The sequence below is a fragment of the Coffea eugenioides genome, chromosome 4 (genome assembly GCF_003713205.1).
Source record: "Coffea eugenioides isolate CCC68of chromosome 4, Ceug_1.0, whole genome shotgun sequence".
Lineage (NCBI taxonomy): Eukaryota > Viridiplantae > Streptophyta > Magnoliopsida > Gentianales > Rubiaceae > Coffea > Coffea eugenioides.
In genome coordinates this window covers 4417543-4439072 of record NC_040038.1, presented here as the reverse complement: position 1 = coordinate 4439072, position 21530 = coordinate 4417543, and the positions used below count along the sequence as shown (strand labels likewise).

Genomic DNA, 21530 nt, shown 5'->3' with positions numbered 1-21530 from the left:
CAGTTATTGTCGACCTTATATTTGTTCCCAATAATGAATTTTTTCCCTATAATTTTCTTACATTTCCTTCCGATAAAGATTAAAAGCTGCTGGGAAACAAATTTTTGACTCAGGAATTATTTCATGTGAGAATGACGGTAATCCTCTCAGCCATGTGTTAAATCAAGTCACAAAATAGTTATAACCACTATTTCAAAGCAGTCATCAATCTTCTCAAAGAAAAAAAGTTGCAAAGACAAAAAAGAATAGGATACTGATATTGGAAGTAGTGCTTCTAAAGGCATGATTATGTTGTTGGTTGGGCATCTTCATGGATGGGAAGCAGACGTAGTTTGCCTCCATAAGTTTCAGGAAGTTGGCTTTCATCAATGTCTTCAAGTAGAGTCGCCTTCAGCCGTTTGTCCTTCACAAGGATAATCTATTGGAAAAAAAAAAAAGAGGATATCAGGTGATTCAGAATTTAAAGGCACAAATATCTGAGTGCAGGTCATTTGTGTACCTTTTTCTTGGTATTTTTGTCAATAAATGGGTACAAAGCCTTCCAGACCGCCCTGAATATATAAGGCACGTGAATAATCAACAACTTTCCAAGTCTTTCCGGGTAGTAGTCCTGCGATTGAACTTCGAAAGCAACTCCTTAGGTAGTAACTTTTTTTTTTTTTTGTCACGGCGATAATATTTGTATAACTCACTCTAACTTAATGTAAGAAAAGGAGGAGCCAACGGGATTTTCCGTCGGAGGAAGCCATAGTTAAGTAGCAAGGGTGTCAAACCCTTGACTTCCCAGCCCCTGCTAAGACATTTATACTGACAGCGTAAGAGGCTGTTGGCACTCCTTAGGTAGTAACCATCACCGCATTCGTTGTCACAATTAATACTGACGTTTGAAATTTCAACTCGTGACCTTGTGTTCTTTTGTCATGTACAAAGTTTTCGTTAGTCAAAAAAATTCTGTTGTTTGCCGGCCTGTGACTCGGGGGTTTAAGTTTAGGATTAATTTTCTATACATTGACAGTGTATATACTTTCATCATTAGATGTGTGATACATAATTCAAATATGAATTTAAAAATCAAATTTTGCATATGTATCGTATATCCAACCGTGATAGTATATACACCGTCAGTGTATATAAGATCTACTCTTAAGTTTAACACCTTTGAGGCACTAATACTCTACTTTTTTTTTTTTTTGCCATTTTCAATCAACTAAAGTACAGCTACTAGGTTGAGGTTTAATTATTTTTGGTACAACATATTTCCGTTTTAGGGAACCAAGAGATAACGATAGATGCCATAGCCGCAGTGAGTTAAATCAGGGACAAGTATCTGAGACTGGTGACTTTGAACGTGTTTAATAACCCCATTAAGTACTTAAAATTAAGGGACTACGGTGTTTTCCTATTACGCAAATTGGGCAAGAGTGCCTTGCCATTTTTCTGAGTACTATAATTTATGCTAAAGAATGTGCAATAGTTATAAAGAAATTACTAACCTGCAAGATGGATAGAGCTCCAAGATAGGCACGGAGATCACTGTTACAGTACCCCCATCCTTGAAGATCTGCAATTACTAAGAACTTCTCTTGCCCGGGTGGCATCCTGTCATAGGAATCAAGAAAAACCCAAACATTATCCAATTGAATGATGATTTTTGCAGCGTGGAAGTTGCCTGATTTGCTTTCTCGTTGCTGCAGTTCTTTTTTTTTTTTTTTTTTTTTGACTAATAAACTTCCAGAAAGAGGCAAAGAGCAGTTAGTACCTGGAGCCCAATCTGTCCAAAGTGAAAACTACAAAACCTGGAAGTGAAGAAAACACATTGTAAGATCAAGGAATATTAGCATGTAAATCTGCTTAAGTCTTTTATTGTAGTACAAACGTAACCTACGTACGTTTGAACTCGTCTAGACCTCCAATTTCGTTTTGGAAATGTCTGGCTCCGATGAGTACAGCAATTGGTCGTCCCTTCTTATCTATTCCTTGCACGAACATCTTGTTCTGTGCTATTTCATTTGGAACTTCAGAAGAGGAAATGTGGCCACTGGGAACAAACATTATTCTCCATTTCAGGCACTTTAGGAGCATATCAGAAGCTTTCTCTACGTCTAGATTCCGAGCACGAAGAAACCTTCGGATTGTTAGATCATCAACCTCCTGCAAAACCAATTCAAGATCAGCTATAATAAGAAAACTCCAGGTGATCACCAGCCCTAGTATATTCAAGAATGTCAGCATGTTACAGAAGAATAATAAGGCTTCTTTACGTACTTTTTGAACTTTAGCTGAACGTTTCAAAGAAAATAAGGTCTTTGCGACTTAGATCAACTCTTTGTGATCCATTGAAGGAGAAAAGTATCTCAAATATAGGCCCCAGACTGATAAGAGTTCTTGAATTTTAAAGAGAATATCTTTTACAAAGATATAAGTATGCAGTAGAGCAAAATGCCCCGTCGGGTTGGGTTGGGTGGTAAGGGGTAAAGGATCGTAAGATCTGTTATTTACCCCCAAAAGAAAAAGTGCAAAAGGTCTAATGAGCTAAAGATGAACAAGAATCAATGGTTCTTTTCTTTTTTAGAATCTAATTTAAAACCCAAAAAAAAAAAAAAGAATTCATTGACAGGCAAATTAAGAATATGCTTTACCATAACGATGAAAAAGTGAAGAAAATCGTGCTTAATTAATTGCATGAAAGAGTAGTAACATGATGATGTACCTTGCAAGAAGGATCTTGATTTTCAACTACGGCTCTCATGAGGCAAACTTTGTTTTTCTCCACCTCATTGCTCTGATCACCACCTTGTTCGTCCACAGTACCATTAATGTCTGCTTCTCTCATTATTTGTTGTGTAGGAGGGTTGATCGAAGAAGCCTCGCCCTCCCTTTTCTCCACTATTAGACTATTTTTCCCTCCCGTTTCCATTGCCTTTTTTTTTTTTTGGGCACCACAGACAAAGCTGGAACTGAAGTGTTAAGGTGTCCACTCCCCCAGGGAAGCATTTGCCACCGCTTTTTTCCCATATCTATGTATATATCCAGACATGAATTTGAGGAAGAAAGGAGATACTTGATGATGATGATGATGTAACGGCTCATTAACGCTGCAATTGACTTGAATGAAGTTCCTGTTGGTGTTGGAAATCAATAATTTTGTACGTCTACAATATGCAGAAAAGTCAGCAAGTAATTGCCTGTAAATCAAAACAAGACACATATGCCGCCGGCCCCCTCCCCAGAATTCCAGAAACCCATAAAAAAAAAGCCAAAGGTTTACTTGACTGAGCATTTTCAAATCGTTCTGTCAAATATATTTCCTATACATGTTTTAAGTATCTCCTACATGGTTTTGCCAAATATAATTTCTTATTATTAAGTGGAAAGTATTTGCCATTGAAAATGGATTTTGACACGGGGGAAATTTGACCTACAAAAATTTACACGAAATGGCCCTACTACTTGTACGCGTGACAATGATATGTCTAATTGTTGGTGTTGCACACAAAATTATTGGAATTCAATGCTTCACTACCTAATTAATCGATATAGTGTCGGAGGGTTGTTTGGTGCCGTGACCATGAGGCGTCCAACTACTTGTTTCCCTCTGTCTTTCCTCAGCCATAAATTGCTTGGCCACAAGCCAGGGATGTGATGTAAAGTCTTATGTGCAATGGAGTATATATACTTATATACAATGGACATGAAACTATGGAATCCTGCACTTGTGGAACGTTGACTTATGGACAAGTGCTGTTTTTTTTTTTTTTTCGTAATAATTGTATAACCTGTTCTAACCTAATTTAAGAAAAAAAGAAGTCGTCGAAGAAAGTCACCCGAAGCTGGTAGCCACAGTTACATGACAATTTTGGCGGACAAGTGCATTTGCTGTTTGTAGAAACTGCAAAGTTAGTGACGCAAAAATATCTTAGTAATTGTGACCGGATTAGAAGTTTCATCTATCATGTAGTGCGTCCGCATGCATACAAGTTGGCTGGCTAAGGTTGGACTTCAAAGTTGTATGTTTGTGCACATCCTCTCGGTGATCAATCAATCAACCCATCGTACACCACCACCATGTGAGTGCATATGCATGCATGAATGAATCTTGATACGTTCTACGTATACAAAAATTTGATATTCAAATTGAAAATCAGATAATATATCATGGATTTAGAGTCATCAATGTATATATACTGACAGTGCAAAAAAGATTAAGTTATCAAAGAGTATGGAATATGTATTTGTGTGTACATCGTCCGAAATTGTTCTTCCTAAGTATGCCACAATAAAACTTTGCTACTTATAAGTCAGTAGCTATATATTTATAAATCAATAGTTATGGTTTTGTGGTGAATATTGGTCATTACAAGTAAAAAAAAATTTTTATCACAGCTGAACAGCTGCTTAGCTTTTTTGCCACATATTACTTTTTTTTTTTCCGCTGCAGGTGAGATTTGGGCCCAGGGACTCCCTGGTGGCCATTGAGATAAGCTTAGTGGTTTTGCTGCCACATATTACAATATTGAGTTTGTTTGGATAAGAATTTATTTGGATGATTTATTTGATCCAGTTTCTGTAGCACTTTTTGTGATGTGATATATGTGAGATAAAAAGGTGATTGGAAATTGTGTGTATGATGCAAGCAAAACAAAATCTGAAATTTTTTTTCCAAATTTTTTTACTGATAAAAATGGTAAAGAAAGATGCAGTTATCCATCGCTGTCAATAATGTCTCCGCTCTCAATGAGTTAAATCTGTTAAGAAATGCCCAGCTGGATTGCGCAATTTCAACAACCCTGTTTTTCTTCGGAATTTCCACTCAAGTACGTTAATTTCGGTCTATTTACGCAATGTTAATTTAAAGATCCCCTGCCATAAATAAATTCGGTCGACCATTTACCTTTAGGCCCTGTTTGATAATCCAATTCAACACTCAATTTAATAGATTCTGATTTTACTATGTTTAGACACATTTGATAATAAAAAATTGAACATCTAAATTAATTAAATGACACTGAATTTTTTAGACAAAGCTTATTCCTAAAAATAAGTGATGATTTATTCACTTATCACTGAATGTGATATGCACTCAAATGTATCTGATTTGATATTTAACAATTTAATAACTTAATGGATTTACATTTCAAATTTTAGATTTTAGATTTTCAAATTTCAGCTTTATTAAACACTCCCTTAGTTCGAAAATCAGGAAACGGGAACTGTTTTCCCATACCGTGATATTCGTTTTCAGAGTTAGAAATCCTTTTCTTTTTTTTTCTTTTGGCATCGATTGCACGTCTTTTTTTTTTTTTTTTACCTTCAATTGATAGTTAACACCAAAGAAATTACAGAAAAAAAAGGGGGAGGAGAGTGAAACTACTTCACAAGTTGACACAGCAAGCTATTCGGGCTTTATATATTACTAGAGATGTTCACCGTGCTTGCGCACGGTGGTACGTTGTAAGTATGCCCAGGTTGAGAGGACAGCAAGCATTTATTTAAAAATAGATTTGTTGTACAGAGAAATTATTTAGCTGACCGTGTTTGTTTTTGAATTCTTAACAGGGTTACAGAATATATATTGCAAATGTAAGCACATTTGTATTTTTTGTCCTATAACCTTTGACATGCACTTTGGTAGCTCGTTAGGAGTGAGTACGGAGACATTGAGGTTAGAAAAAAGGAATGTTTGGAAGCATTCGCGTGTTGGGGGTAACTTTTTCAGCAGGAGAGAATTTGATTTGGTAAGTGGATTTTCGTTAGTGGATGGCGTTGTCACAACAGGCAATTGTATGAGAGCCGAAACACCAGACAGATAAACATCAACTCAATGGATACAGAACCTGGTAAAGATGCTCGATGACCACCCAAAGTAACATTGGCAGGACCAGCAAAAGAACTTTGTTTAGGAGGTGGACACTGGCTGGTTCCAACATTAGCACGATAGGCACTACATGGCTGATCAGAACCAGCAGAAACACGAACACCTCTGTGTATGCCTGGTGAAGCCGCTTCCTAGACATCAGCTCCGCGTTTTCTTTTTGAGAGGCGAGCTGTAGGTCCAGGACCCGAAGGAGCAAGGGCCATATTTTTTTTCTTTGCAGCATTAGCTTCCCTGCGGCGCCGCAAGAGGTCATCCTTCTTTTCCCGTGGCATTTCTGCATAACGCTGCCGACGCTTGGCATTTCTATCCATTAAGCTGGGACGGCCAAATTAAACAGTTCACCGGCTCCCAGATATAAGTCAGCAAGCAGCAAAAAAACACCATAACATCGACAAGACACGAAAGCTAAACAACACCGACAACAGCACAACACCACAAGACCGACAGGCTAGCAGACAAATTATGCAATCGAGGTGACCGAAACAATGCCAACAAGAAAGGAGCGGCAAAAGCTAGCAGAAAAAGCAGGGTAGCTTGCAGGGGGAAAAAAAGAACAGGCTAAACAAATTGGGCAAAAAAATTGAATGAGCATGGAGGTCAAGTTGAAAAGCTTACACAGGTTGAAGAGCAGAGAGTACATACAACTCCAGGAGACGCAGCACACAATTTGCATTCAAGAAAGGGAAGAAACACACAAAATGCGGCGTCCATGCGAAACAGAGGAAAAAGAATCCAACATCTGCATATAAACTTCGAGCGTAGAACAGCCAATATAAATGTAAAAGACATAAGTACGATTTCTTAGCTCAACTGGGAGAAAAGGCACAAATAATATAAAACAGCAAGGACTCATCTATAAAAGCGAGTTTCAGTGGAAAAAGGCATGACATTTTCTGTAAGAGGCAAAACCCAGCAGGAAATAACAAAGAACAATTGAAGGAACAAGTTGACAAACACAATGCACACTATATAACCACCTAAGCAGCCGACACAGAGCTAACGAAAACCATTTAAATAGCAGACACCATGGCAAAGCAATATAATAATAGAAACCAAGCTTGCTAACCAGTAAACAAGTCAAACCGAATGCAAATTGGTAGATGAATGGGCTGATTAAGATCAAAACCTGGATTAGCACGAAATAAGAAATAAAAGATGATAAAAGAAGGCTAAAGCGAAAAATAACGAACACCTCTTCCAGCCAACAGCAACAGGGAGTATATCGACATTGATGCTAACAGTCCAAAAAGTGTAGGAAAACCAGGGAAGGCCGAGAAACAGGTGAAAAATGAGCCGCTGGAGAGGAATGTATAAGGGTAGAAGCTTGCATGAGGATACGAATGAAAATGGTACGTTCCATCCCTATGCATGACGAAAAGGTGGGCAAAGGAGCTTCATGAAAAGACGCAAAGAGCGCTCGTGCGCCACAAAATCGAGGAATCATCAAGGCGGCCGAAGGCAGAATAGCCAACGAACATATAGCTGGCTGTGTACCCGAAGGAAGCACCGATAACTCAATTAAGTTCAGGCAACTCGTTAGCTACTCATAATAGGAAGCTAATCATCATTACCCTGCTTTTAACAGCTCCATAAAAAGCATCATGCCTTTCGATAAGGCTGCAGTAATTCATTTAAGTTCTGGCATCTCGTTATCTACTTTTAATAGGAAGCTAATAATCATTACCCAACTTTTAACAGCTCCATAAAAAGCATCGTGGCTTTCTATAAGGTCATCAGTAAAGACACAATAATTGCCGTAAGGTTCCAAGGACAAAAAGCGGTTGATGGTTTTTTTTTGTTCCAAGAAACAAGAAAAGAACAAGGGACGCATATGCCATCTCATGGGCTACTCTCACAACCCGCACGTGAGAAAGACATGGAGGACGACCATACTTTGGCGCCCTCTTCCCAGTTTATATACATTCTTTAAATAAACCCACAGGTTTAAGTTAGGCCACCAATATTAAATCTGTACACTGTTTTTCATCACTCCGATCATGCAGCTTTGTTTGGGCTGAAAGAAAGATCTGTTGGGCTGTTTCTCATCTTAGAAGCTAACTCTAAGAAACCCAAAGCCTTTCATCTCAGACTATAACCCAAAAACAAAATCCAACATATGCTGCCAAAAACATATAGATACTTTTTGCTTTTTGTAGAAGATATCTCTAATATTATACGGCATAAGCTAGTAATTTCATAATCAAATACTCCCTCCGTCCCACTTTGATAGTCATGATTGTTTTTTCACACAGTTTAAGAAAAAATAATTAACTTTGTTGGAACAATCAATTTAGGTAGCTATTTTCCTAAAATACCCTCACATTAATTAGAATATAACTTTATGGGAACTTGAATTGATGGTAAAAAAAAATCAACTCTCATTAAATGGAGTAAGTTTATAGTAACAACAACTTACATTGAATAAGGGTATTTTAGAAAAATTAAAATACAACTACATTCTTCAATTGGAAACTGGACTACAATTTGGAACAGATGAAAAAGGAAAACAGAACTATCAAAATGGGACGGAAGGAGTAAAATATCTCTATAAATTTGACAATTAGGCTAAAACATTCTTGTTATTTTTTTTTTCCTTTTGATGGTCCAGATGGAAGCAATCAATAAATGACAAGTTCATATTAAATTTCCTGTTGATTGCCCCAAATATTAACTCACACTGATTATGAATTATAAAGCTCTCTTGTTTAAAAAAAAAAAGAAGAAAAAATTCTAAATCTCTGCTAGTATGAGAAGTTTTATACAGTCATCATAGAGACATTATAAGTTAAAAGTAACGAAAACATTATGATTTATGGTGCGAGGTGATAATGGTCTAATAATTAAGATTGAAATCTTAAATCTTAAATACGGGTTCAGATTTCCCTTTACCCTTTCTCATCTCTTAAATCTCACGTTTCTCTAGCTAAAAAAGAAATTTAAAAATATGTAAAAAAAACACACACACACACAGTCTTCCATGGTCCAGAATTAAATTAAAGATGATCCTTGTATATGTGAAAAACATGCTACCCCATGGCTGAAGATTTTTTTCCCCCCTATAAAACACCTCAATCAGAAACTACCTTGTATTCACCCAGCATTTTCAGACAATTTCCCTCTCCTTTTAAATCTCTTTTACAATTCTTTTGGCAGGTCAATAAATTTCGGGCGTTAAAACCAAAATTGGCTTTAGGCCGAACCACCGACATGTGATAGAATACTCCATTCCTCAACCTGTTTACACTAACCATACCAATTTCGTCAAAATGTTTTCACCAAAATACTACAAAAGCAACAAAAATCAATGCCGACCCAAAAAAAAAAAACAAATAAAATTCAATGCATTCATTATGTATCGAGTATTTGCTTAAACATAATTGCCACAAAAATAATGCCATCTTCATTAGTGAGCAAACACATAGCAACCTTCAGCACCAGCACCACATGAAAAAGAGAAATAAGCAACCAAGTAGTAATAAGAATGAAGGAGATGGAATATTAAACTAGAAATAAACAGCAGAGCAGCCTTGAGGCCCTTGACTATGAGTTTGGAGCAGCAAACTTCGTAGAAGGGGGTTTTCATTGAAGTGGACTTCTTATCGAACCCAAAGAAAATGAAAAGCTCCTTTCATCAAATCTTCCCCGAATCATATGTTTATTAGCTGTATATTACACTAATCATCAGTAGATCCATATCCCCAACAATAAATATAAAAGAATATATAGAAATACTACTACTCTATTACTCGTTTGTTTCCAGGAGTGTGTATTTTAACAGCTGCTTGACAACCAACTCTAGACCAACCAGTACCATCCCTCCCTTCCTAGTTCCTCCTCCAGGTCTTTCCCTGTTTCTTGAAGCAAATTTCTCACAAACCCTTTTCTCTATCAATTTCATTTCTCTGATTTTTGTTTAAAAAAATAGAAAAAGAAATTGCAAGATTTCATTTTCTCTGTGGTGTGTCAAATCCCAATTTGCAAGAAAAGCCTTTCAACAACTACTTTGCCTAATGACATTCCAACTATTTCTTCCTCCTACTTGTTATTAAGTAAATTGATGCCGAGGCCTTTGTCTTTGGTCTTGGGGCACTTATGCGGTTAATAAAGGATTGATCTTTCTGGGCCATCCTAGGTTCCTCAGTTTTTTGTACTGATTGTTTTTGGAGTCGCAGATTTGAGTTGTGAAGAAAGAAAAATGAGGAACTGGAGATGGGGTTTAATTGGGATTGTTTTTCTTTCTTTTGTGATCAGAACTGAAGCTTGGAAGTTTAGCAAGGCTCAACATGAACACACTGAAAGAATTTCAGGTAACTAGAGTCCCGCCTTGGTTTGTTGAAAATTGTAAAAGGCATAAAATGAAAAAAGTACTGAAGCAGATTTCTCTTCCTGTTCTTACTGGGAGGAATATGATGTGTTCATTTTCAGTTGGAATATGGCTGTTAATTTGGGTTGAGTTGTCTTTGTGTACTGGATTTTGGTGGAATTATTGAATTTTAGATTGATATGGGTGTTATCTTGCACAGTTGCATCTAGGAATTCTAGTATGATTCCCAGCTGTGATTTACCATATTTTGTAGCTTTTCTTGTGAATTGTAGTTATGCCACTGTGGTTAAGCATTCATTGGATTTATTTACTTGTGATTGTTTGGTATTGGGGTTATTGCAGTACTGGGATTTGTTTCACCTGCAAAATTGTCACTTAGAAGTTGGCTAACGTTGGATAGATTTAATAGTGGGCAGGATGGTAGTGTAATGGGTTGGTATGTATGTGATTTCATTCTACTCAAGCATGTTTCCTTGATGGCTGCTGACCTCTGTTGGACAACGTTGTTGGGGTTTAACTCAAAAATACGGCTCTATGTAATTATTGAAGCCAATAATCCATGATTTTGGTTTGAGTTGGCGATGTTTTAGAGGTACTTTTTGGTTATGCTGCTAAGGATTAAGGGTAAACACTGAAATCAGTAAATCTAGTAAACTAATATCTGTAATATGGATGGTCTTTCTGGTTCTGAACGATGTTGTCATGTGATTGTTGATTTTGACCTAGCTTATGCTTCATATTGGATGCTCCTGGTATTGGTTTATATTGAATGGTAAAAATTGATCAAAAAGCTATTATGGGTGTTTGGTGGTTTTGTTATAGATTAACACGCTAAGATTCCTCTTATTTTAGTTGACCTGCAGATAGTTAACGACCACTTTTATTAAGCGCTACCCTTTGGCAGAAGGGAGAGGCTTGTTTCTTAAAACATTCATCCTCCCTGGCACATAGTGTTGGTGTTATTGAGACTGAACTTGTGATGTAAAGTATATATGCTGAAATCTAGTAGGTGGTAAAAAACTAGCTCTTTTCAAAAATCTCATGTTTCACCTGTAGAGAAATGTCGTAGGAAATCTTGGATGATGTGCTTCAAAACACAGTGGGTGTGTTGGTAGGAGATTATTTGTAAAAATTATTTAGCCTAATAGTATAGTAGTTTTTGTGATGTGATGTGTGTGAGATAAAAAGGTGATTGGGATTATCAAAATGTGATAAAAAATTGTGTTTATTATGCAAGCAAAATAAAATTTGGATAAAATTTTTTCCAAATCTTAGTATCCAAACGATCCCAGGGTTTTGTCAGTTGATTGTTGTCGTTTTGTACATGTTTTAAGTATCTACTGGAGGGTCAGGAGCTGAAACTACATACTACATTCGTGGTCATGTTTCTATCTTTGTTGCAATATGTCTGCTGCGTTTACTTTATCATACTTTTATTTTGAAAATTTAGGTAGTGCTGGTGATGTCTTGGAAGATGACCCAGTTGGAAGGTTAAAAGTTTTTGTCTATGAGCTTCCCAGCAAATACAACAAGAAGATCCTGCAGAAGGATCCCCGATGCCTCACTCATATGTTTGCTGCTGAAATATATATGCATCGTTTTCTTTTATCAAGCCCTGTTCGAACCCTCAATCCTGAGGAAGCTGATTGGTTTTATACCCCTGTCTACACAACCTGTGACCTGACTCCTAATGGCCTCCCCTTACCCTTTAAATCACCACGTATGATGAGGAGTGCAATACAGCTTATTTCTTCTAACTGGCCTTACTGGAATAGAACTGAAGGTGCTGATCACTTCTTTATTGTGCCCCATGATTTTGGTGCTTGTTTCCACTATCAAGTAAGATGTCTCTCCTTTTGTTGCCTCCCCCACGTTCCCAACTTTTGTTCCACTCTAGGGATGGTGATAGGAAAAAAAGAAACAGTGGATGGAATCTCTGCTAAAAGATTTATGAATCTCCAAATAATACTGACAGCAGATTCTACTGAAAGTTATCTGGATTGTGTAATTTCTAGGGGGATTTGATATAATTATGATATTTTTTCAATTATCTGAGAAATGACTGGGGCGAAGGGGGGGAGAAGACATTATATGGTCTCTGTTTTCATCTGATGTTGATCATTATTTATGACCATGGCAGGAAGAAAAAGCCATTGAAAGAGGGATTCTCCCGTTGCTTCAGCGTGCTACGTTGGTCCAAACTTTTGGGCAACGAAATCATGTTTGCTTAAAGGATGGTTCAATCACCATTCCTCCATATGCTCCTCCACAGAAGATGCAAGCCCACTTGATCCCTCCTAACACTCCTCGATCAATATTTGTTTACTTCCGAGGGTTGTTCTATGATGTGGGAAATGATCCAGAAGGTGGCTACTATGCAAGGTACCTCTTGCTATTGTGCATGTTAGTGTTTGCTTCTATGATTGTTTCAAAGTCAAGTGCTACATCAGGTTGTCATAGTATTAAGCTTCCAGCAAAGCCAGAATCAGTGTGGTTTTAACTGAATAATTGTATAGTTTGACTGGAGTCAAACTCTTGAAAACTTTGCCCGCATCCTCCCCTTCACCCAAAAAAAAAGGGGCCCCCATAAAAAAGGAGATGATGACTACTGAATAACTTAATAATCGTTCATCTGTAAAGTTTAGCAGGGGAGCTAAATTAGGCATATGCAAAGAGTGAATAAAAATCGTCAATTTGGGCCAAGACATGCCTAGAATGTGAAAATCTTCACTTACAGCTTTTCAAATTTTCTTTAAGCTTCTTGTGAGACACTGACAATATTGACTGATATGGCTAAATCTACCTTTTCTTTTTGGCAGAGGTGCTCGAGCATCTGTGTGGGAGAACTTCAAGGACAACCCTCTCTTTGACATTTCGACCGAGCATCCAACAACCTACTATGAGGACATGCAGCGAGCTATTTTTTGTTTGTGCCCGTTGGGATGGGCCCCATGGAGTCCTAGATTGGTTGAGGCTGTAATATTTGGTTGTATCCCAGTAATCATAGCAGATGATATTGTGTTGCCATTTGCTGATGCAATACCATGGGAAGAAATTGGGGTCTTTGTAGCAGAGAAGGACGTCCCAAAGTTGGATACAATTCTCACTTCAATCCCAACAGAAGTGATACTGAGGAAGCAGAGATTGCTTGCAAACCCTTCAATGAAGCAGGCCATGTTATTTCCCCAACCGCCTCAATCGCGTGATGCTTTCCACCAGATCTTAAACGGACTTGCTCGGAAGTTGCCACATGACAGGAGCACTTTCTTGAAACCCGGCGAGAAAATCTTAAACTGGACAGCAGGCCCTGTGGGTGACCTGAAACCTTGGTAGATGGTTTGACACTGATACTGGAAATTAGTGTGGCATTTCCTCCAACCTTGTTAGCACCCTTGTAGCTGTACTCACCTGCTGTTGTCATACTGCATTGTAGATTTTGATCTTGCAAATGCACGAGAGGTTGCATTTGTTTTTGAGCAGCACATGTCGGAATTTGACAAATTTGGATGTTGCAGACCACAAACAACTCCCAAATTAATAGGGAATCAAGTACAGATGTGTTTATTCTTGATTTTTTTTTTAACTGATCATCAATTCAGTGATTCACTATAGCGCACCATTTTCTCCTAAAAAGGAAGGGCCCCCAGTAGTTTTTGATTCGTCTATGTCACTTCAATAAACCATTTTGGAAAACATTAGAAATTGAGATGGCAGCTAGGGACTTGATTTCCAACGACCCTTTGCATAAAATCTTGCGAGCATGTTAAGCTAAATGTATACTCTCCGTTAGCCTCAATGTCCAATGCATCCTGAAGTATATGAAATGTCTTCCTTGATTAATTTCTACTTTCGCACAGAAAATTGTTAAGTAAATTTTGCAGTATACTCAAATTACGTGCTGAATTTAGACGACTAATCAACTTTTTGCAAATGGCTCGTAACAAATAAATAAGAAAAGTCGCCAAATGTTTCCTCGACTTCATTTGATCATATGCTTGAATTGTGCCCAAAATTAAGTTTCATATATCCACAACCCCAAAAAAAAAAAAAGAAATCACTATATCATAAGTACTAGGAGTAATAAATACAGCTCAATAAAAGATTGTGAGAATCAAGGGGACAAATTGAGCATGTCTTTCAACATTGGACTTGCTGGAACGTAACCAGACAATCATAAACACTCTCTACATTGGGTTTGATGTTTGGAGGTGCTGTTTGGGTTGCCTGCCCCCACGTTCGCTCCTGTGGTCTGAGTAGGGATGTACGCGAGCCGAGCTACTCGCGAGTAGCTCGGTCAACGACTCGGCTCGAACTCGGGTTGACCGAGTTCGAGCCGAGTTTCGAGTAACTCGAATGAAAATCGAGTCGAGTTTCGAGTTGAAATAGCCCAACTCGAGTCGAGTCGAGTAGCTCGACGAGCCGAAGTTATTTAAATAATATATTTATAATTTAAATAATATATATGTATTATAATTATAAAATGACCATTATGGGTATAAGTTATATGAAATTTACAATATATCCTTCTTTATAATAAAATCCTATAATGGCAAAAAAGTAATAACATAATTGTAAAAAGACCTAAAATGAAAAAAAATTTCGAGCCTCGAGCCTAAAGGAAATTTTTCGAGTCGAGTCTCGAGTATCGATTTTTTGGGCTCGCTCGAGCTTTGGTGTATATGAGTCGAGTCGAGCTCGAGTATAGCAATACTCGAGCTCGACTCGGCTCGATTACACCCCTAGGTCTGAGTGAGTCAAACTCGAATGGTGATCGGATTGGTAGAGGAAGGAGAGAGAGGGGGAGAGAGAGTGGGTTGTGGCGATAGTAGGCGGTGGATAGAAGAAGAAAATGTGGTAGAATTTGTTATTATTTATTTAGTTTTTGTAAGTTATGCTTGAAATTGCGTATTTTTTTGAGTTGTTTTTGGGATTTGTTACTATAGACCTCAAAAGAAAAAAAAAATACACCAGATTCAAAGCAGAGCCTTTTATTTTTGGGCACTAAAAATTACTGAGCTTTTTTATCCACAAATGGAGATTCAAGAATCTGAGGCGGTGGACTTAATCGACTTGTTATCAAAAGGAAATTGCTGATCCGAATGCGTACGAACGATGTCTCTTCTAGACGAACAAATTACCGATCCACTAGTAAAATATATTATACACTGTATAATCAACTAGTAAAACTAAAATTGGGATACTCGTTGAAATTCTTGTACAGTGAAAACCAAATCGAGACTGTCAAGTTTGGGATAATTTTTTCGTTTATCTTCGATTATAAGCAACTCAAGTCAGCAAAATGCATTATTGTAATCATGTAATGCCATGAAAATGGTGAACGAATGAATAGGGAGAACAAGGGATTAGCATTTAAAAGTCCAAAATGCGTTACAAATAAATGGTTTAAGAAACCGATTTGAACACCACAAATTTTCAGGAGTCTTGAATCTCCAATTTTATACTATATATATATATATATATATATATATATATATATTTCTAGCAAGGGTTGGCTGACTGTCAATTACAAGTTTAAAATATATAATTTCAGGATGAGATTTATCTTGAATAATAGAATATTATTTGAGATATTATTTAAAATAATTATTATACTATCAATTTTTTGTGATACTGTATGATATATGTGAGATAAAAATATAAAAAAATAAATTAAAAAATATTATTGTATACATATTATTAAAAAAAATTCTTGGATACATATTCCCTTGGGTGTTGGAACGTTGGAGAAGATAAGAAAGATGCAAAGGTGAAAAGGAGAACTTTTGTGGGGAGCATGACAGCCACACTTCACCCATTACGCAGTCTACTCTAATATTGACAACCAATTGCTACATTACACAAAATTTGACATTATCGCCTCATCTCTTCCTCTTTGCTTCCACAACTGCTGGGCAAAGACTCGACGACTCTCACCAGAATTGGGAAGAAGCTAAAGAGCAGTGGAAATGGCCCTGCAGCTACCCGCCAAGACCATACCCTCGCCTTCTTCTCTAGCCCCGACGGGCAATGCTGGCCTCCGGCCACCTTCCGATGCTTTTGCTCTCAAATCGTCCTTCCTCGCCCCTTCTCTTCACCTCTTGCTTCCTCCTCATCAAGAGTCCGGCGCTCCTGCAACTGCTCCAAAATTCTCCATGCGGGTTGCCTCCAAGCAAGCCTATATTTGCCGCGATTGCGGGTAATTTTATTTGGCTTAATTATTTGCTGACAATTTTGTTCTTTCTCTGCTTTACTGAGTTGTTCTGTTACTAGATTGTAAATGCGATTTGTACGATATATGCAGGTATGTCTACAATGACAGAACGCCCTTTGAGAAATTACCGGACAATTTCTTCTGCCCTGGTACATTTTTCTTCGTCTCAAGCTACCACATCCCTTTTATCCTGCATTATCAGATAAAATTGTCCTTTTCCTAAAGCTCTGAAAAATCGTTCGGTACTCATTTTATTCATGTTAATTTCTTTGTTCCCTTAGAAATTAACGTGATCCTTATCAAGGATTTTTCTTTCTGTGTTAGATGCTAATGAGGGTGGTAGTTGGAACAATTTTCGTCAGCAGACTGTCAGTAGAACTTAGAATGTGCACAAATTACTTGTGCAACTTTTTACTTGCATCTTTTACATACTTATGATTTCAAATTGGAGTTTGAAAGTTTGTGGGCTTTTTGGAATGTTGTAGAAATGTTTCGTTCAGTCCTCTATTGGCAACACGACCATTGACTACTGAGACTGAATCTTGCAGTTTGTGGTGCTCCAAAACGAAGATTCAAGCCATATGAGCCCAAGGTGGCCAAAAATGCTAATGAGTCGGATGTTAGGAAAGCCAGAAAAGCACAGATTCAAAGAGACGAAGCAATAGGGTAAGCCATTGGGCTATGGATTTTCCTCCTTGAAGCTTGGTGGAATTGTAAAATCTTAGCATTAACTGATTTCATGCTAATTTCTTGATTTCCTTCTTGGCTTTTTTTTGGTTTTGGTGGGGAGGGCGGGAGCAAGATGTATATGCTTACAGCCTTACACATGTTTTTGTGGCTGTTGCAGGAGAGCATTGCCCATTGGAATTGCGGTTGGAATTGCAGCATTGGGTGGTTTATATCTCTACTTAAATAACACCTTTTAGGCTCAAAACACAGCAACAAAAAAGTTGTGCTCAAACTTCTTGAGACTGGACCAGTTATTACTTTTCATTTCATCATTCAATTTGGTAGTTTATTGGTTAAATCCATTGAGATAAAAAGAATCCAAGAATGAGAGGACTGCTTGGTTGTACTCTTCAACCTTTTTGTGCTTAATCCAGCAACGAAAATTTTGCCTCTACTTTACTGCCAATATGTTATTTTCTCTTGCTTTTAATGGCAATGATGATTTAATTGTAATCGTGTGCGTGATCGTTCACTGCCCGTTCAATTCATGGCAATGAATAGGAATCACATTGGAAATCAAAGATTACATCAACGCCAATCAATCAGTAACTTTGCGAATTACTTAGATTTGAGAGTTTCAGATTTTTGCTTTATCAAACACATTCTAAATCTGTTACATTTGAGCATATATCAATGATGAGTGAATACCGTATCACTTTTGGAACAATTTTTGCTTAGGAAATTCAGTTGGTTATCAAACGTGTCTGAACATATTAAAAGTGCTAAATTAGATCGGAGTCTGAACATGTTAAAATTTTTATTAAATTTAAATATTAAATTAAATTATTAAACTCAAGCAGAGTCTGAACATGTTAAATTTTTATAAAATTTAAATATTGAATTAAATTATCAAATTCAAGCGATATCTTACTAGAATACGGCCATACGTAAATACTTAAATTAGACGTTTCAACAAAAAAAAAAAATTTTGGAACCTTTTTGCCTGCACTAGCTGATTCCCCAAAACCCCAAAAAACCAAAAAGGAAAGGGTTAGTTTTGTCAAATCGTCTCAATTGAATATGTTACTGAATACTGATAACTAGTGGGGGTAGGTAATCTAATCTAATACTGCTAGTATTACTGCCAGTGACCAACTAGCCACTGCCTCCTCGCCGGCGTCCGACACTTTTGCCGGAGCATAATTTCTGTCCCCCTGAGATTTCCCCGAAAAAATTGAACTTCGAACTGACTATAGATTTAACAAATTGGAGATATGGATGAATCGATTGGTTGAGTTTTCACTGTAACTTACTGAGTAACAGAGCAAGTAATTACTAATAGTATATATCAGTGATGAGCACGGGTTCGGGGTCGGAGTCGAAGTCGTCGGAGCCTGACTTCAACCCGAACTCAAGCTCAAACGGTTGGGGCAAGGCGCGGGGAGTGGTGCTTAAGTCCCTTGTGTTAATCGGAGGTGCCCTGTTGCTCAAACGCCTCACCAAGTCCACTACTCGCTGGGACCACGCTCGCATCGTAGCTCAATCCCTCGCCGGTGAAAAGGTAATCTCAAATTCTTAATCTCTAAATTCTCAATTTTCTCTTTCAATTTTGGAAAATTCGAATTTATATTTCTATTAAAGTTTTAATCTTTTTTAGTTTTCGAGGGAGCAAGCGTCTAGAGATCCTGATAATTACTTTAATTTGAGGTACAAATCCTTTCGTTTATTCATTTTTCGACATTTTGGGTTTTGCAATTGTTAGTCGTTGAAATTATTTGGTAAAATGATATTTGGAAAAATCTGTAATTGCATTTTTTTTCCTTTTTTCCAATTAATACACCTTATATATTTGAGTAAAAGAAAAGAATGAAAGAAAGAACTGAACTTTACTGGCAATTCTGAATGTGAATTATCAAATTTCTTATTTCTAACTAGAATGAGTATTTTAGATGGCTATCATGCCCAGCTGCCGAAATGGTTGATGGTTCGAAAGTTTTGTATTTTGAACAGGTTAGTATTTGGAATTGTGACTGGAGCTGTTTCAGTTGATGCTCTTGATTTTTCACGATATTGAACGTGTCAATTCCAATTATATAATGAGATTCTATTTGTTGTGGCAGGCATTCTGGAGAACTCCTCATAAACCATATCGCCAGGTTGATAAAGCGTGTATTTATTGTTTGTAAAACTTATTTCTGCATTTTGCTTATAGTAGACAGCCCAGTTGCTCATTTCAAGAAATTCTGGTGGCTTTATGTCTTTGATATCCGAGCAGTTTATCAATTTGAATGCTTCTGGGAATTTTTTTTGCCGCCAAAGAAATGCTTCCCCAGTTTTCTTGCTCCTTTCTTCTTGGTTTTAGCTATAGCGGTTTAATTTTCTTATTGACATTAACTGTTGACTGAATTATATGTGGCCATTTCCAGAGATTCTACATGGTAAAGCCTTGCCCAAAGGAGATGAAATGCGATGTTGAGGTACTCTTAAAGTTTGTTTTTAATATTTATTCTTGGTACCTTTGTTGTTGCCACATTAAGCCTTAAAGAGTATAATGGTTCACTTGTTGAACTTGTACCATGTAAGCTAAGTGAACAGTTTTTGTGTGCATGGCTATTTGTTTAAGTGTCTAACTCTTGTCTTCAATTGATTACGTTTGTTGGGTTAAACACAAATGCCATAGTTTTTTTGTGGTTGGAGACGAATGGGGATGTAGCTATGCAGATTATTTTATCAAAAATGACTTACAGGTAAGATGACAAAAGGTTTCAACCGTCGTGTAGGGAAGAGACATCCAATGTATCAATATTCAGAAGCTTTAGCAGTTTAGCTGGCTGTCCACATTTTTTCATGATTTCTTGTTAGTTTCTGTCTTTTTGCCCCCTTGGAAAGAGAAAAACTGAATGGGTGCAGGGAGGGGGGTTTGAAAGAGGAAGCTAAATAGCAGCTAGGATACCAAGCTTGGGATTTTCGGTGCTACTTTACTAGCTAATAGTTTTCCTATTTCTTTGAGTTTATAAAGAACTTAGATCTATCAATGCTAAAGATTTTGCCACGTCTCTTTCGTACTAATTGCAGGTAAGTACGCATGCCATCAGAGATGCCGAAGAGTATAAGAATTTTTGTGATCGCCCGAAGGACCAGCGGCCAGAACCTGAAGAAGTTATTGGGGTATGCTTTTAAGCAGATTTTTGCCAGGTTTATGAATTATAGATTATCTCAGCTTCTGATTGGCTACAAAGGCCTTAGAGTGAAATCTCGAAATAAATGAAGAAAATGTCTATATTCTATAAACAGCATAAAAAACAGGTTAACAAACCCATAAACAGAATGTCATTGGGCTTAACTTCACTTTTATCTAAATTTTTTCATTCAAATGGATATTTGAGGATCTCTTTTCCTGAAAAAGACGTCACTTCGTTATTGTATGACGCTGCCATTTCAATCTGACTGGTCAAGGATTTATATCTTCTCCAGCTCGATCTCTCTCTTGCTCTCTGATTTGAGGCCTTCTTTATTTAATTGTGGCTTTTAACTTTGATTTTGTATGAAGGACATTGCTGAGCATTTGACAACTATTCACCTCAAACGTTGCGACCGTGGAAAACGCTGCTTATATGAAGGTTCAACTCAACCAGATGGATTCCCTAATACATGGGTATGAATCCCCATAATTTTTCTCAAACATAATTTTCTACAATCTGCATGTTATGTGTATCATGTGTTCGTCTCCTCCTCCTATATTTCTTTATAATTTTTAAAACTCATTGAATCTTAGCAGAATGGTGCGGCATACTGTACATCAGAACTCTCTGTGTTAAAGAACAACGAGGTACACATTTGGGATAGAGGCTATGATGAAGAAGGAAATCAAGTTAGTTTTCTTTGCTTCTTGAAATATTGTCCCCAAATGTGATTCCTTGAAAATGATGTTGGAAGCTTCTCTTAACAAATTTCCTTTGCCCAATTCTTTTAACTGATTTACAGGTGTGGGGTGCAAAAGGAGGTCCTCACGAGTTCAAGCCAGCTCCTGCTTCAAGTTTTGATGACATGTTCTCTCCCTTGAATTTTCCTCCTCAACCTTTAGAAAAGAGGATACAAGGTTCATTTGTACTTCAAGAATGATCACTTGCTCTACAGAAGCGGAAAATGTAAATACAACTTCACATCCAATATATTAAGAGTTTCTCTTTGGAAAATTTTCCCTTGGGTCATGTATATTGTGGTCATCATGATTGTACGATGAGGAATCTCGATTTGATGAAGTACTCAATCGCACCTCGAAGTATAGGCATTGAGTCTCAAAGTCTCAATTTTGTGAAAGAAAGCATTTCGATTAGGAAAACAAGCTAGGAATGCATCGATCAGGTTTCAGTACTTGCTGGATAAGCCAGAATTCCTGGTTTATGCTGCATTTTCACGCAAGGCAAGAGAACCGGTTGCTGGGCAACCAC

General features: G+C 37.3%; 4 protein-coding genes across 4 annotated transcripts; 3 read left to right on the top strand and 1 right to left on the bottom strand.

Moving 5' to 3' along the window:
- Positions 1-128: 128 nt before the first annotated feature.
- On the bottom strand, positions 129-2981 carry LOC113768669 (phosphatidylinositol transfer protein 3-like). Its single transcript, XM_027313118.1, has 6 exons — positions 2711-2981; positions 1890-2151; positions 1760-1796; positions 1494-1599; positions 500-610; positions 129-418 (listed from the first exon to the last, which is right to left on the bottom strand). The coding sequence occupies exons 1-6, from the start codon at positions 2915-2917 to the stop codon at positions 287-289; spliced, it is 855 nt and encodes a 284-aa protein (XP_027168919.1). The 5' UTR covers positions 2918-2981; the 3' UTR covers positions 129-286.
- A 6575-nt stretch (positions 2982-9556) lies between these two features.
- On the top strand, positions 9557-13779 carry LOC113768345 (probable beta-1,4-xylosyltransferase IRX10L). The gene is made up of 4 exons (XM_027312665.1): positions 9557-10182; positions 11650-12038; positions 12340-12581; positions 13019-13779. Exons 1-4 carry the CDS (start codon positions 10071-10073, stop codon positions 13530-13532), a joined length of 1257 nt encoding a protein of 418 aa, XP_027168466.1. The 5' UTR covers positions 9557-10070; the 3' UTR covers positions 13533-13779.
- A 2229-nt stretch (positions 13780-16008) lies between these two features.
- On the top strand, positions 16009-17533 carry LOC113767772. The gene is made up of 4 exons (XM_027311959.1): positions 16009-16395; positions 16501-16559; positions 16959-17076; positions 17258-17533. The coding sequence occupies exons 1-4, from the start codon at positions 16166-16168 to the stop codon at positions 17334-17336; spliced, it is 486 nt and encodes a 161-aa protein (XP_027167760.1). The 5' UTR covers positions 16009-16165; the 3' UTR covers positions 17337-17533.
- A 663-nt stretch (positions 17534-18196) lies between these two features.
- On the top strand, positions 18197-21269 carry LOC113768266 (chromophore lyase CRL, chloroplastic). Its single transcript, XM_027312547.1, has 9 exons — positions 18197-18640; positions 18737-18786; positions 19029-19089; positions 19200-19235; positions 19506-19556; positions 20155-20247; positions 20630-20734; positions 20858-20950; positions 21064-21269. Exons 1-9 carry the CDS (start codon positions 18434-18436, stop codon positions 21199-21201), a joined length of 834 nt encoding a protein of 277 aa, XP_027168348.1. The 5' UTR covers positions 18197-18433; the 3' UTR covers positions 21202-21269.
- The last annotated feature ends 261 nt before the right edge of the window (positions 21270-21530 follow it).